Source organism: Abramis brama, assembly GCF_963993115.1.
Source record: "Abramis brama genome assembly, chromosome: 19".
Taxonomy (NCBI): Eukaryota; Metazoa; Chordata; class Actinopteri; order Cypriniformes; family Leuciscidae; genus Abramis; species Abramis brama.
In genome coordinates this window covers 1,958,780-1,975,247 of record NC_139981.1, presented here as the reverse complement: position 1 = coordinate 1,975,247, position 16,468 = coordinate 1,958,780, and the positions used below count along the sequence as shown (strand labels likewise).

General features: G+C 37.8%; 2 protein-coding genes across 7 annotated transcripts in view; both read right to left on the bottom strand.

Annotated features, from left to right (window-relative positions):
• lyst (lysosomal trafficking regulator) overlaps positions 1–11,766 on the bottom strand; it is a 125,399-nt gene extending 113,633 nt beyond the window's left edge. For 3 of the 6 annotated variants that reach the window (XM_084093959.1, XM_084093961.1, XM_084093960.1), the window contains exons 1-2: positions 11,704–11,766; positions 10,931–11,176 (exon numbers count right to left, since the gene is read on the bottom strand). In XM_084093959.1, the coding sequence (XP_083950085.1) occupies positions 10,931–11,011 (81 nt within the window). In that variant the 5' untranslated portion in view covers positions 11,012–11,176; positions 11,704–11,766. Of the gene's footprint in view, positions 1–2,085; positions 2,211–5,728; positions 5,820–6,794; positions 7,009–10,930; positions 11,177–11,703 lie in introns of those variants that run through there. The other 3 variants (XM_084093962.1, XM_084093964.1, XM_084093963.1) reach the window with 3 other exon arrangements.
• Positions 11,767–13,288: 1,522 nt separating this feature from the next.
• nid1a (nidogen 1a) overlaps positions 13,289–16,468 on the bottom strand; it is a 38,532-nt gene continuing 35,352 nt past the window's right edge. The window contains exons 19-20 of the mRNA XM_084092376.1: positions 14,983–15,095; positions 13,289–13,733 (exon numbers count right to left, since the gene is read on the bottom strand). Coding sequence (XP_083948502.1) covers positions 13,603–13,733; positions 14,983–15,095 — 244 coding nt within the window. The 3' untranslated portion in view covers positions 13,289–13,602. The remainder of the gene's footprint in view (positions 13,734–14,982; positions 15,096–16,468) is intronic.

Sequence of the window (16,468 nt, the reverse complement as noted above, 5' to 3'; positions counted from 1 at the left end):
GCAGGCTTAACGTAGTAATTCAGGATAAGACAAAAACACGGTTTGAAAAAAAGGCATTCATGATGCGCTCATTGTAGGCTATAGCTACATTTTGTAAATTCTGAACACAAAATTCTGAACACAAAAAAATTATTCATGCGTCTTTATGAATGTTTTGAAGCATCAGATGTAATCGATACACTCGTTATTTGAAGGCAGCGACTTTCAAAAGGTGATTTACTCTATTTTGGTTGTCGTAGACATCAGTGTTTATACTCTAATTATAAACTTTTATCTCAGTACTTCTGTGATCATTTGAATATTTGTAACATAAATATCGATAGGCTACTGTGTGATTGTAAAGCTGTTTCATATTGACAACTGCTCTCTCTGGGTCAGCGACAGCGCAAACAGATTTGAATGTTCAGGGGTGAGGTTTTTGTAATTTAGGTTAAGATCGCGTGGGTGTTTGAATCAAGATCTTTTAAAGATTAATCGTGCAGCTCTGTCTACTCTCTCTCTCTCCGTTGATATCTGACGCAAAACGTATTTGAGGAGCGCGAGGGCTTTATTCATTACTATTTTTATGAGGTGAGACGTCGCTATTAAAGGATAAGCTCCCAGCACTTCACCAAAACAGCGCACCAGAACCGTTTTCGGAACCGAAACTTAGGAATTTCGCACAGTTCCGGTATTTTTTCAAAAACACTACCGGTTCTGGATAAGAACCGGTTCTCGGTTCCCAACCCTAATTATAATGCATGACTTTTAAAAGTAACTCCCCAATACTGCAGTAAAACAGAGTATATTTAAACAAAATATTTTTGTACCAACAAGAAGAATATGCGCTCAGTGATCTCCAAAGTTGGCGAAATTGTCCTTTTGAAGTGGATCTACTTCTCAAGCTCGATATATTTCTAAATCCAGTTCATTTGTGCCATATGACCCGGTTCTTACAGAGCATGACTGTTGAGTAATGTTTTTTCCGGTCATAATAGTGACTGATCTAATTTGGTCTTTGCTTTTATGATGAGCATCATGAGGAGAATTTTGAGCTCCACATTCCTCCGGGAACCAGGATGGTAAAAATGCAGAAGTGAGAACAACTCAGTGACTTGAAGATGTGCGGTATGAGGTACTACAGTAATACAGTGTGGCGTAGTTGTACCACAATCAGTTCCTCTGACCACAAGTGAGGCTGTGTGACATTACAATTAATAGCAAACTTGTAATGGTCAAATACATGTGACCCTGGACTACAAAACCAGTTATATGGGTATTTTTTATTTATTTATTGAGATTTATATATAATTTAAGAAAGCTGAATAAATAAGCTCTCCATTGATGTATGGTTTGTTAGGATAGGACAATATTTGGCCGAGATACAACTATTGAACATCTGAGGGTGCAAAAAAATCTAAATATTGAGAAAATAGCCTTTAAAGTTCTCGATATTGCTGCATCCACACACCAAAAATATATATATATTATAAAAATGTATGTATTTACTGTAGGAAATTTACAAAATATCTTCATGAAACATTATCTTTACTTAATATCCTAATGATTTTTGGCATAAAAGAAAAATCGATAATTTTGACCCATACAATGTATTGTTGGCTATTGCCACAAATATACCCGTGCGACTCGTGACTGGTTTTGTGTTCAAAAACCTGCTAATAATGTAGACATTTGAGATGACCTGAGCATATTTGGACTGTGGAAACTAATCAATTTATCAGCAAATGCTGCTGAAACTGAACACAAAAATGTACATACACTCTTAAAGACCTTCCAAAAAAGGGAGTTTCATAGCAATGCCATTTATTTCTTAGTGTGAGGAACATTTTAAAAATCTAAAGAACCTTTATTCAACTATAAAAACCTTTTTGTGCAATGGAAAGATTCCATGGACGTTAAAAGTTCTTCATGGATCCATCAATTATGCCCAAAAAGAACACTATTCTTTAAGAGTGTGATGTAAACATTGAGCTAAGGACTTTCCTAAACCGATAGTTGACTGGTAAAAATGAGTAATCGTACAACAGTTGCAACGTGCATCTATTACATCACAGCCAGTAAGACAGCGGTAGAAATGTGACTCACCAAAGAGAGAGAGATGAATTATTCAAGGGTTGAGTCAATTAACTATCCATCCACTGAGCAAAATGTGCAATCTGGCCGAAAGTGGGGCGTCGGCGGAGAGGATAGACGATTAGAGTTTCCAAAAGCAGAAACACAGGATGTTGAACCAAACGATTGCTTAAACGTGATTTAGAAATGCCTGTGACCCGGGAAGTCATTCACTACCCTCCTCCTCATTCATTTTTTAAAGTTAGACATCAACCTTTTAGTATTACTCAATTTATTCATTATAATGAATATAATGAGGAAAAAAATGATAAAATAATGACTGTTTTTCCATTCATTTTTTGTAAAATTTGTATAGGTGTGTAACAATGCAAGTATATTTTTTTTCTGGTCAACAATAATTTAATCTTTGAAGACTGAATAAGTGCAATTCACCTTTATTCCAGAAGGTGGCAATGTCTGATACAGACTGATGAAGTGACGTTTCACTCATCGTTACCGCAGGCAGAAAACAAGAGAATAGGAAGTATCATCAGCAAAACTTGAAATGGCTCAGTGATTTACTGCAGAGCAAATACTGAACGCAATCAAATATTAGTGTCCATTGAGGTGGATCTGGAGAAGCTGTCAATGATGTTGGAAACGAGAATATGTTTGAGATGAATGCGCTGGGGAAATTAGCTCTAAAGAGGACAGTGATGATGGTATAAAACATCTGCTCAAACTGAACCCTTCCAAGCTTCAAAAGGTAACAAAATATGCTTTATTTTATCCTTCTGTAATTGTTACTCTAATATCTGGACTCTGGAGAGTTTTATATTATCGCGACAGGTAGAGATCCATCTGTGCTAGATATAGATCCGGGTCGCTAAAGATCTGGATATGGGTGAAACATTCATGCATTTAAAGTCCACCTGTGGTGAAAATCAAGCGTTTAATGTTGTTTATATGTCTATGTGGTGTTTTTAATAAGCTTTAAGACAAAGCATGTGTAAATTCATAAGTCGACACCATTGCTGAGTATTTTCTCCTTAAAACTGCAGTGAACCAAAGACAGTCTCAATCAGATCAACGTGTGTTCGTCAACCAGTGGATCTCTGAGCTGAGTGAGTGAGTGGAGGCGGGGCTCATTTGCATATTCATAGAACCGCGTATACTAAATGAGGCAAGGGTGTCGAGTTACATTCAAGATATTTTAAGACATGAAGATTTTTTTCCCAAGGAAAAAACTTTAAAATATGTAATTTTGGTCATCAAAGATGAGTTTTAAGGGATACATTTATTGACTACAGAGATACTTTAAAGTACTGATCTAAAGAAGTCGCTGTGTCTAAACATTTGACCGGTGCCGTTTCAGAGAAAGATCTGAAGAGATCGATCAGTTGATGCAAATATTAAGAACTCATGTTTCTGATTAACTCTGATGAACTGACACTGGAGACATGTGCACTTCCCAAAAGTCACGTAAACCACCCAGATGTTGCCAAAGTAAAGATCTAAAGTATTTAGCCAGTCAGAATATCAGATTATCTCTGTAATCTCCACATATTAACTCCAAACTGGATAATTTTGTGTGTCCTAAAACCATTTTTTTGCAACAACAACATAAGGAAGAGTAAATGTCATGACACAACTTTCACTTTTAGTTGAACTGTTCGTTTAAAGCTCAATGGGAAGAGTGTATCTAGATGTCACTTGTGACGACTGATGGACAGATTTGACAGTGAAACCGGATTAAACTACCAGATAGGGGTGGGCGATATGGCAAAAATATCATATCACGATTTTTTTCAGGAAAATCACGATTCACGATTTTATCACGATTCTTTTTTATGTTGGTTTTACTATTTTGTGACTGAGCATTACAGCCAAACTAATGTCCAAATGAAATAAACAGTGCTTTATGTTTTCAGCTACAGTAGGTGTATTTAACAGTAGCATTGAAGAAAGTGTTTAAATGAACAAATATGAAAATAAAACACAACATAGACTTCATTGTATAAATTATATGTTGATGCTTATAAAAGCTATTGAAGTTCTCAGTCAAGAGCAGTGAGTGATTTCCTCTTTGCGTTTTGTTGTTTAATTAGCATTAAAGGGATAGTTCTCCCAAAATTTACTCTGTCATAATTTACTCTCTCAAGTTTTTTAAACTCGAATAAGTTTCTTTCTTCTGTTGAAAATAAAAGTTATTTTGAAGAATGTGGGTAACCAAACAGTTGATGTACCCCAGTGACTTCCATAGTGTATATTTTTGGGTGAACTATCTCTTTAAGGACGAGCGGCAGCATGTTTACTATTAAGCCTTGGTTATACTGTCGCCTGGCTCCGCAGCGCGAGTCTCCGCAGACTGCGCGCGCACCTCCGCAAACGGACGAGGCATTTATACTTGACGCGCTCACCGTTGTACTATTCTTTGAAACGACAGGGGGCGACTCGAGTAATTGTCCTCTAAACCATCAGGAATCAGCGGTGAGAAGAAGAAAGCTATACACACGTGACAATGTTTATTTTAGTACACCACCACCAATACCACACTACAAAAAGAATCGTGTAAAACCCAGTAAACCCTGAGATTATTACTTGTGACAATAAAACAAAATATATGGATATGAGAATGTGTATACAACATAACTAAATTAACGATCTCTTACATATTTTCTAATTTCACTAAACACTTCATTAAGTTTCGTGAACATTTTTATTAAACATGGACCTTTATGTTCATTAAAAATACTTTTTATGCTATTGTATGCTCATTTTTTAAATGTAATCAACTCATTTAGACGTGCAAACTGGGTGCCGGTGTGGTGAGAAGTTCGAGCTCGGCCAGATTCGGCTCGAAGTCGTTCATCTTCGGATGCGGCGCCGCGTGCGTTGTTACAAAAAATGTCGCGCACACCGCCAGGCGAAATTGGGTCTTGCGAACCCAACGCGCACGACCGCCCACACCGCAATGACGTCATTTTTGCCGCGCGCACCTTCGCGCTCGTGCGGACGCGTCGAGTATAAACCAGGCTTTAGGCTACTGTCTCTTTAAGAGCTGCACGCGACGCGTCTAATACACACGCATTTGGCAAATAGATTTTCTCTAAATTTTCTCTGTTGTTTTCACTTTAGACATAACCGACTTTGTTTATGTAAACCTTGTGTGTATTTGACAGTATTAGCACAATAAGACTCGAAAGATAACTAGGCGCTGTTAGACAGGCTTTTAGTGCCTGTGAGCTTTACGTGTACGCGCTCAGAAACGCACACGTTAGAACAGCGCATCAGCACGCGAATTAAATGTTTAACCGACAAGGCATTAAAGCACATGCAAATTATGAACTTTTGTGAACTGCAGTGTCCAGTTCCTCCGTGTTAACATTTGATGTGAATATACGTCGCGTTGTACAGTATGTTGGAACAGAGGTGCCAGAACAGCAACTGATAGAATGCACGATACTACGATATTTCTTCAAAAGCAGATCGTGGAGACATTTTAATCGTGATATCGCACACCCCTACTACCAGAGACTTCTCAATCACAGCTCGACAAACTCGCTACAAGAGAATACAAGTCATCAAACCCGTTATTTCATCAGCACTCTTCACATTAGACACTCGCATGAAACATTTGAACCACTACAAATGAGAATGAAAATGACAAACTCACCCACAATCAATCAATTCAGTGTGTAGAGAAAAATACTCTCTCCTAAAGTGTACAAATGAAACGCTACTTGTATAGACATAAAAAGCAACAAGAAGTGAGACCTGCAGGCATCCTGTCAGCAAACAACATCTCTGTTATCAAATCTCATCTTAAACACATCTCATGCAAACCACAACTGATTTAAAGCAACACTGAAATGTTGAAAGTCTCTTCCAATGAAATAACAGCCTGTAGTGCAATGGAAAAGTGTGTGGTTAGTGAAGCACATCCAGTTAACGGATGACCTTTTCTCCAGCGTTCGGTTTCACCAACTCATTCTGCCAACCGCACTTCATCAGCGCACTCAACACGCTTCAAACCTGAACTTTCACATCTAAAGGCATGTTCACACCAAGACCAATTACTATGACAAAAAAAATAAACATAACTAAAAAGTTTTAATAATACTTTCAAATAAGAACAGGGAAAGCCACACCACAGCTATAGCAATAACAGCACAATGTGGAAAACTACAAAACTGCACAACATGCTCATAATAAACAGAACATTTATTATAAACATAACTTATCTTTATCTCATACAAAATGGCTCAAACAGCTTTTCACACTGGAAATGAAAGGTCAGGTCAGGTCAAATACATTGCATTTTGGAATACAGTCTCTGTTAGTGTGTTTTGGTTATACACATATTGATAAACTTTGAATTTTATAGAGAAAATGCAAATGCGTGCATGATATACAGTACTAGGGCATTTTACCTTGATTACGATTGATGCACTTTTTTTTTTTTTGCACTCAGTTCACTGACAAGGTTTGTACTGTAAAGATGCTAGATTATTAAAAGTGGGATTTTTTTTTTTTTTTAATGAAAGTGTGCATTTCTTATCTTTGTGAATTTATATAATAATTGAAGGAAATGATTAGGATTCCGATTAATCTTCCAGCCCTATACAGTACATACTTTATACAGCACCAATAGTAAGTGTAGGTATACGAATCTGCTATATTTAGTTTTAGTAACCTAAATAATGCCAACTCCATCATACAAGCATAAATGAGCAGTTTACCTGATGGATGACAATAAATAATCATTCAAAACCAACTGGATGGATAAACAGAAACAGCATCACAACAGGGAAGGAGACACAGTCTTCAGTCACACAAGGTTTACTAGTGATACGGTGTCAGCGTTTAGCGTTGACAAGAACTGTCGTGTGGTGAAACCATACGGCCGGAAACTGAGAGCAAAGCGCACAGCCACAAACACGCGTGAACAGAAACACACCCACTCGCTTACATAAATACAAGACAAGAAGACCCTGTACAGTGGCCAACACTCTGATGAAGGCGGGAATGTCTGTCTGTCTGAACAATGGCACCTTGCAGAAATGATTACACCCAAAACCTGCAGAAATTATTACACCCAAAACCTGCAGAAATTATTACACCGAATCCTGCAGAAATTATTACACCAAAAACCTTCAGAAACTACACCCAAAACCTTCAGAAACTACACCCAAAACCTTCAGAAACTACACCCAAAACCCACATCATTACATAAAGACTCTTCCTCGGATGTCTCAGGTTGAAGTTCAGGGTTCAGTAAAGAGAAAGTCTGTAAAAACAAACACCTCCACAATTCAATCTCAAAACACTAGAGAAGCCTAAAAATAAAAGTTTACATTTCTGATGAGTAGATGTACGGCAAACACAACTGTATTGTGTATATATGGGCATATATTTGTATGTTGTGTGTGTATTAGGGCTGGGTAAAAAATATCGATTTCTCGATTTTAATCGATTCTCATTTTTACGAAACGATATCCTTAAATCCTAAGAATCGATTAGTCATCCTGTTTTCAGTTGATGAATGAATGGAACATTGTAGCGCGCATCCCATCCAATAAATCGCAATAATCTTTGTGCTTTGTTATTATTGATATGAAACAAAGTCTCAGATTTCAAATTACGTCCATTTTCTTATGAAATTCAAAAACATAATTACCGCGAAAAATAATAACCGTGGAAAGACGTTAGAAACAATGTCATGTAACGTCACATTTAGGCTACCTCAGAAAAACCATATCCAGTGACCATAAACTCGTTAGTCAGCTAGAAAAATTAACTCTAGAGAGGAGCATTTTGTTAAATATATGCACCATATTACATATTCATTATAATTTTTAATGTTCTTCAATATTTAATGCATGTTTGAATAAATCTGGAAAGTTTTTTATGACAGCCACCATTTAAGTGTTTGTATACAAATCAGTTAATTTTTACCTTCAATATTATAGTAGGCTAATGAAGCCTATAGGCTATAGCTGACTCCCATAGTTCACAATAATAGTTAGATTTGTTTTCCTTGAGAAAATTTGAAATGTATTTTACCTGATATCCAAAATAATCAATATTGAATCGAATCGTAATCGAAATCTAATCGAATTGCAAGCTCAATACCCAGCCCTAGTGTGTATGTTTTTGATATGAAGATATTCGATATATAGCATTTGATGATGTCCATCTGATTTAAGTGTAATGTTTATCTGAGAAAAAGTAAATAATAATAATAATAATAATAAAAAGCTAGTTAAGCCAGTTGACACAAAGTGCATTAGGCCTAACCTAATCTGCTTCTACGTGTCAATCTGCTCGTGTTTCAGCTGCTGCGAATCAAAAATCCCACACATTGATCTCAGCCTAAATGCATTGATGTCTCTCAGACTGTCTAGTGTGATCATTTTCTGACACTTTGCTTGTGCATTTTATGATAAAAACCACACTTGAATTCACAGGCAGTTCTGCATCAGACGCCCGTCTAGCAAAGTACAGGGAGAATCAAACCAACAGTCAATATAATCTGAAATATTCCTGGCCGTCGCTCTATGACAGCTGCAGTCAACAGGTACGCATACGGCAAATATGATCAAGAAGTGCTTAAGCAGGATATCTCTAAATAACTATGAAAGTAATCTACATGTTTTCTTGCTGTGTGATGTTAAAAAGCTTATGACTGCATCAACAAATATATATCATCCACTGTAGTACCATGTGTTTTTTTTTCTCTCTCTGTTTCTTTGGATAAAAGCATTTTATGCAAGTGTTTTTTGGACATGTACCATGTAGAAATATTTTTAATTATCATGGATAATCCCAATGGTCTTTCGTTCATCTTCGGGAACACAAATGAAGATATTTTTTAATAATATCTGAGCGATTTCTGTGCCCCCATTGACATCTACGCAACTACCACTTTGATCAATGCTTCAAAAAGCTCATAAAGAGATCATAAAACTAATCACTTTGAATTGAGTGGTTCAGTCTAAATTTTCTGAAGAGACTCGATTGCTTTATATGATGAGATTTAATTTAAGGCTTTTATTCACATATAAACATTCATCAATGCATACATCAGTTGTGTTAAACAAGCTGAAGCATTCTCGCTTGACGTGCGAGAACCAATGAGGTTCATTCTCGTGTTACGCAGCACGTTTGAGCTTCTGCAAGAACCAATGAGGTTCATTCTCGTGTTACGCATCACATTTGAGCTTCGGCAAGAACCAATGAGGTTCATTCTCGTGTTACGCATCACGTTTGAGCTTCGACAAGAACCAATGAGGTTCATTCTCGTGTTACGCATCACGTTTGAGCTTCGGCAAGAACCATTGAGGTTCATTCTCGTGTTACGCAGCACGTTTGAGCTTCGGCAAGAACCAATGAGGTTTATTCTCGTGTTACGCAGCACGTTTGAGCTTCGGCAAGAACCAATGAGGTTCATTCTCGTGTTACGCAGCACGTTTGAGCTTCGGCAAGAACCAATGAGGTTTATTCTCGTGTTACGCAGCACGTTTGAGCTTCGGCAAGAACCAATGAGGTTCATTCTCGTGTTACGCAGCACGTTTGAGCTTCAGCAAGAACCAATGAGGTTCATTCTGCAAGAACCAATGAGGTTCATTCTCGTGTTACGCAGCACGTTTGAGCTTCGGCAAGAACCAATGAGGTTTATTCTCGTGTTACGCAGCACGTTTGAGCTTCGGCAAGAACCAATGAGGTTCATTCTCGTGTTACGCAGCACGTTTGAGCTTCGGCAAGAACCAGTGAGGTTTATTCTCGTGTTACGCAGCACGTTTGAGCTTCGGCAAGAACCAATGAGGTTCATTCTCGTGTTACGCATCACGTTTGAGCTTCTGCAAGAACCAATGAGGTTCATTCTCGTGTTACGCATCACGTTTGAGCTTCAGCAAGAACCAATGAGGTTCATTCTCGTGTTACGCAGCACGTTTGAGCTTCAGCAAGAACCAATGAGGTTCATTCTGCAAGAACCAATGAGGTTCATTCTCGTGTTACGCAGCACGTTTGAGCTTCAGCAAGAACCAATGAGATTCATTCTCGTGTTACGCAGCACGTTTGAGCTTCTGCAAGAACCAATGAGGTTCATTCTCGTGTTACGCATCACGTTTGAGCTTCAGCAAGAACCAATGAGGTTCATTCTCGTGTTACGCAGCACGTTTGAGCTTCTGCAAGAACCAATGAGGTTCATTCTCGTGTTACGCATCACGTTTGAGCTTCAGCAAGAACCAATGAGGTTCATTCTCATGTTATCACGTTTGAGCGTCCGCTAAAGGTTTGTTCTCGCGCATCAAGCAGGTTCGTTTGAGCTTCCATTTATGTTCGCTGATCAAAGTTTTTATGTGAATAAAAGCTTAAATTCAATCCGTTGATCATATAAAGTGATAGAGTCTCCTCAGAAAATTTGGACTAAACCACTCAATACATTTTGATTTGTTTTATGATCTCTTTATGAACTTTTTGAAGCATCAAAATGGTAGTTGTGTAGATGTCAGATGAACGGAAGTCTTATATAGGCTAGCTGTCTTTTAAATTTTGGTTTGGGGTCCCTCGAATGATGATTATCATATTATTTGGGGGTCTGTGTGACATCTAAAATATTGAAAACCCTGCATTAAACCACACTGCACACACTCACAGTGCTTATTTTAAAGGGATGGATGGTTGTTTTCTAAAAACAATAATTCAAGATATTTAAAAAATCAACTGGAAATGTCTGTCTAATACACCCTAGCAACCACAAAGCTTTGAAACTTCACATCTCTGTATAAATTGCATAGCTTTCAGACTTCAATGCTTTCAAGCAAGTCTTTTACAAGCCCACAAACAAAGTTTGTCGTCTACTAGCGCTCACCTGCAGATCTGCGCCCTGTGCACGGCAGTCCATGTAGTTGTCCCAGGCCTGGGACAGATCAGCCAGGTGTGAGCTGGCCATGTCCAGGTGACCGACACCGGCTCCGGTTCATCCACAGCAGCGACAGAACAGAAGCTCTAAAATCCCGCGGGTAAATTTGAACTGCATGCGCGGGAACGTTTCATGTAATTTCATTAGGGTTCCATCCAGATCAAGAGATGTAAAGTCCGTTGAATCCGTTACTACCTACAGAGATAAAATAGAACTTTTAAATGTACGACTGGCGCGAATTGAGCTCTGCACTGCACCATTCACAGCAAATTACAGTTAGCATTCAATGACGTAAAAAGTACGTTATTCCTGTCAGTTTATTACATCTAGCTGACAGTTGCTGTCAAGTTACAGCGCAAGCAGACAAATGAAGCAGTGATATCAGAGTACACTGTTTTCTGTTGAATACAAGTTGGCACTTATATTAGCTTCGGTGTCAACATTAACGTGAATTAACCAGTAAAAAATACATTAACCAGAACAAATAAGGATTGTTTGGTTCGTATCTGCAGACAGGAACTCATGTTTGCGTGTATCTGGATCATTTCACGCAACAGCAGGCGCAGAATATCCCGCAGCACAGCTTAGGCTAACACTCATTGATTTACTTCTTTCTATTATGAGGTTGCACAATTCCAACCAGCCATTTTAATCACTGTAGCCATATTATTCATCTGAACGTAACGTTTAAGACGTGTTAAATACAATTACAATTTACGTACCTCGTCTCCGGTCCTCCTTCTAACATAAACACAAGCAATTTAGAAGACAAAAAAATGACATGCAAAACAGTACAGGAAATAACGCCCACAAAACAGAATCCTAAGTGGCCATTGGTTGAATAGACGCTAACATCCTGTCAATCAAATCTGCGGCCTCTGAGGACGCTCCCTCTCACCAGTCATTCTGATGACGCCAATCGTGTCCCCCCTGTAGGGGCGGGGCTTACGCGCGTGCGTCTCTTGCTCCCGGTGTGGGCGGGGCTCACGTGATGACGCAATTGCGCAGTGGCTCCAGGAGCTCCAGTCACAATAATGTTCGCCAGTCACAGGGCATCTCTTTATTTTCCTCTTTATTATGAAAATAAGAGGATGTTTGCGGGAGTGCTTTTAAAACCTGAAGCATTAAATTATTAAGACGTAATTTGAGTCTGAACTCTGATCAGATTTAAGCCACTGTTCCATGATGTCACCAATCTTTTGTACAGATTCATAAATTATTTAAGTGTTCGAGTCATTTTCACGCATTAAACGTCATACATTTACTCATATATCATCCTGATCTATCAAAACTAATATTCAATAGCACATCGATCATATTCATATTTTATTCTTGTAATTCTTAATCCAGTTGTTGTATTTCTGATTATTTTTTCATCATCTAAAATTATAAGGTCTTTTTCAACTTTTAGCAATGTAGTAATTATCTGAATTTTCTCTTATACTAGCTGTGAAACACTTTAACTATCCATAACATAAATGTCTAATATTATGAATTGTATGTGCATGTATTTAATCATATAATAGAAAATGTTTGTATTAGTGCCATCAAATCGATTAATTGCGATCTAACATAAAAGTTTGTTTATATTTGGGTGTATATATATACACACACACACACACACACACACATTATATAAACAAACACACACACAATTATTTATTTATATATATATATATATATATATATATATATATATATATACATACATATAAACACAAACTTTTATGTGACATGATTAATCAGTTTGACAGCACTAGTTTGTATACACTTAAATGCATCAACTATTAATTTTTTCATCTCAAAATGTTTATTTTTCAGACTTTTCATTATTAATTCCATTATCACGACAGAAAGGGAGTTTGAGAACACAATGCTTGTTTCTTTTTAAAAAAATGGTGTCCAATATATTTCATCACTTCTACTCATTTACTTCTATTACATTTCCAGTTATCATAAATCAGGTGAAATTCATGATTTCTTTCAGTGGCGACAACACTTGATAATTGCTAAATGTAAAATAATAATAGAATGCTATGACGTAATTAATGATCTGAACAGTCAAGATATAATAATAACCAGACTATTAATGGTTTTCTAAGGCAGGGACAATCTTTTCACCTGATGTTTAGTCTGCTGTTGCCCTCTGCTGGCCATTCCTGTGCACAAGCGCTTTATTTACCCGTGTTCCCTTCTGAGACTCATTATCACAGTCAGCATGAGAGGTTTGAACATGTGTGTGAGCAAATAAAAACACAGTTTTAATTAGTAAACAAGCACTTGAACAACACAAAAATATGACAAGGCTAAATAAACAAAATATGATTTTATTGAACAGTTGTATGTGTAAACGTATTTATGTCAGGTTATGTCACAATTGTGTCATTATTTGTTTAGAAAGGATACTCTCAGTATCGGGGTAATAATGTTAGTTGTTAGAGATATTCACAATGACCTCATTAGCATGTATTTGCTCTTTAAAGCACCATGAGCGTGTTTAAGGCGAGGATGCATTTCAAAATCTTTAATAGAGACTGTGGCTTTATTGCATGTTTCAGGTGATCATGAAGGACGGAGCTTCACACCAGATTCAGATGAAGGGTCATGTGACTGAATCTTCTTCAGTTCCTGCCGTCCCGCTCCACACACCCCAGTCCGACAGCGTTGTCTGGACATCTGCATGATCGGCCAGAAGGAGTCGCCAGACATAAGTGTGTGCAGCCACCATTATTGGTCGAGCAGTAGTTCTGACCTGATGGGGAACATTGACCATCTCACGTCAGCGGCATTCAAGGAGTAGTTCACTTTATTTATTAATTAGCCCATGATTTACTCACCCTGAAATCATCCTAGATGTATTACTGTCTAAATTACTGTCCTTTAAAGGATTAGTTCACCCCAAAATGAAAATTTCCTAATAATTTACTCACCCCAGTGCCATCCAAGATATCCATGTCTTTCTTTCCTCAGTTGGGAGAGAAATTATGTTTTTTGAGGAAAACATTTCTGGATTTTTATTCTAACAATGGACTTCATTGGTTACCATCGTTTTTAAGTCCAAATCAATGCAGTTTCAAAAGTCTTTGAAGTGTTTAAACGGGCTGTACGCGATCACAGCTGAAGAAGAGGTTGTCATCTAGCGAAACGATAGGTCATTTTCAAAAAAAAATTATAATTTATAGACTTTTTACCTTCAATAGTTCGGATTGAGCTGATCAACAAACGGACAGGGAACTACGTCATCACGTTGAAAGGTCACGGCGCCGGCAAAACTACTATTCATATTCATCAGAATGTTATTCATATACTATTCATATTCACTGAATACTATTACTATATATATATAATAGCAAACAATACTATTTGAACTATCCTCCTACGTACGGTCGCATTGTAAACAGTGGGGCGGTACTTCCGCCGGCGCCGACGTGACCTTTCAACGTGATGACGTAGTTCCCTGTCCGTTTGTTGATCAGCTCAATCCGAACTATTGAAGGTAAAAAGTCTATAAATTATAATTTTTTTCTCAACGAACAGTATTTATATCGTTTTTACCTCTTTGTACACAACCACGTCCAAGTTATCTGAGGGCGCGCGCGCTTCCTGGTGTGTGACGTGTGCGGGCGTTCTGGCTTAATCTGCGCAAGCGCCAGAAGTGATCTCTCGTGCGTGTACGTCGTTATAAAACGATATAAATACTGTTCGTTTTCTCACACAAACCGCTCGTTCCGTGTCTTAGGCCATCAATGTGTACTTACGATGGGGAATTGTTTAATTTGGACTTCTCTGTGCATGCTCTTTGAGGTGGTGACCATAGACCTGCATTATATGACTGACAGACAAGAACGGTTTGACCTAAAAATATAAAAATTTAAACTACTGCGGAAAAAAAGACACCTACATCTTGGATGCCCTTGAGTTAAGCTAAAACATACCAAAATTTAATTTCAAAGTGAACTATCCCTTTAAGAAGTGAAACCCATGAGGAGGAGGAATCGTACCGGAGGGGCAGGAGGCGCGTGCCATAGTGATCCCGTACAGACGTGCTCGCTTCTGGGGCTGGAACTCATCGACCTCTCTTCTAGAGTAGCGATCCACCACGACTACAGCACCCCTGATCCAACACACACACACACACACACACACACACACAAACACACACACACACACACAACTCTTTATTGTACAGTATATATGAATAATGAAGAGTATTTTACTTTCCCCAAACTTTTGAATGATAGTATATCACGGTTTCTGAATCAGCACAACTGTTTTCAACATTGATAATAATCATAAATGTTTCTTGAGCATCAAATCATCATATTAGAATGATTTCTGAAGGATCATGTGACACTGAAGACTCGAGTAATGATGCTGAAAATTCAGCTTTGATCACAGGAATAAATTACACTTTACTATATATATATATATATATTCACATAGAAAACACTTATTTGAAATTTAAATCACAATTTTCACTATTTTATATCAAATAATTAAGATTTAATTAATCATTAATGATCCACTGGTTGATGATCACACGTTGATCTGATTGAGACTGTCTTTGGTTCACTGCAGTTTTAAGGAGAAAATACTCAGCAATGGTGTCGACTTATGAATTTACACATGGTTTGTCTTAAAGCATATTAAAAACACCACATAGACATAAACAACATTAAAAACTGGATTTCACCACAGGGGGGCTTTAAGCTAAACTAAATTAGTTTAATTTTCTCCTCAAAACTGTCGTCCGTCCATTGATAATAAAGCATAAACAAATTCCTTAGTACTAATTGGAGCAGGACGTTACAACATGCGGACTGTGATAAAGAGATTTTTATCCCAGATTCTCACTGCTGTAATGCATACTGACGAGTTATTTTTGTTCTGCTCATTGTCCTCAACTGCTATAATAAGCTCCATCAAGACTGTCCACAAACAGAGAGGACGATCAGAGAGAGGCCACTGTGAAATCGCACACAGCTGCAACTAGCCTTGAAACAGCCCTCCTGACCCGACCTCGGCATAGCAAACACACTCGGGGTTAAAGCGCCGAACCTGTGCCTGCTGCCGTTCAGGGAATCTGTGCTCGCGAACCGACACATCAAGGCCTCAGAAGAACAGCTCACAGCTTTAGTGGACTGAACCTTGACCTTGCTTTCTGAACCACGAACAAACACCACCATCAACACCATCAACACCATCAACACCATCACCACCATCAACACCATCAACACCATCAACACCATCAACACCATCAACACCATCAACACCGCCCAGACCAAATCTGATGATTTTCTGCAGTGTGGTTCACATTATTCATATTATTCTCTTATAACACACTACCATTCAAATGTTTGGGGTCGGTAAGTTGCTTTTAAGAAATTCATATTTTTATTCAGCAAGGATGCATTAAATTGATCAAAAGTGACAGTAAAGATATATATTTTGTTATAATGTAACAAAAGATAATATTTCAAATAAATG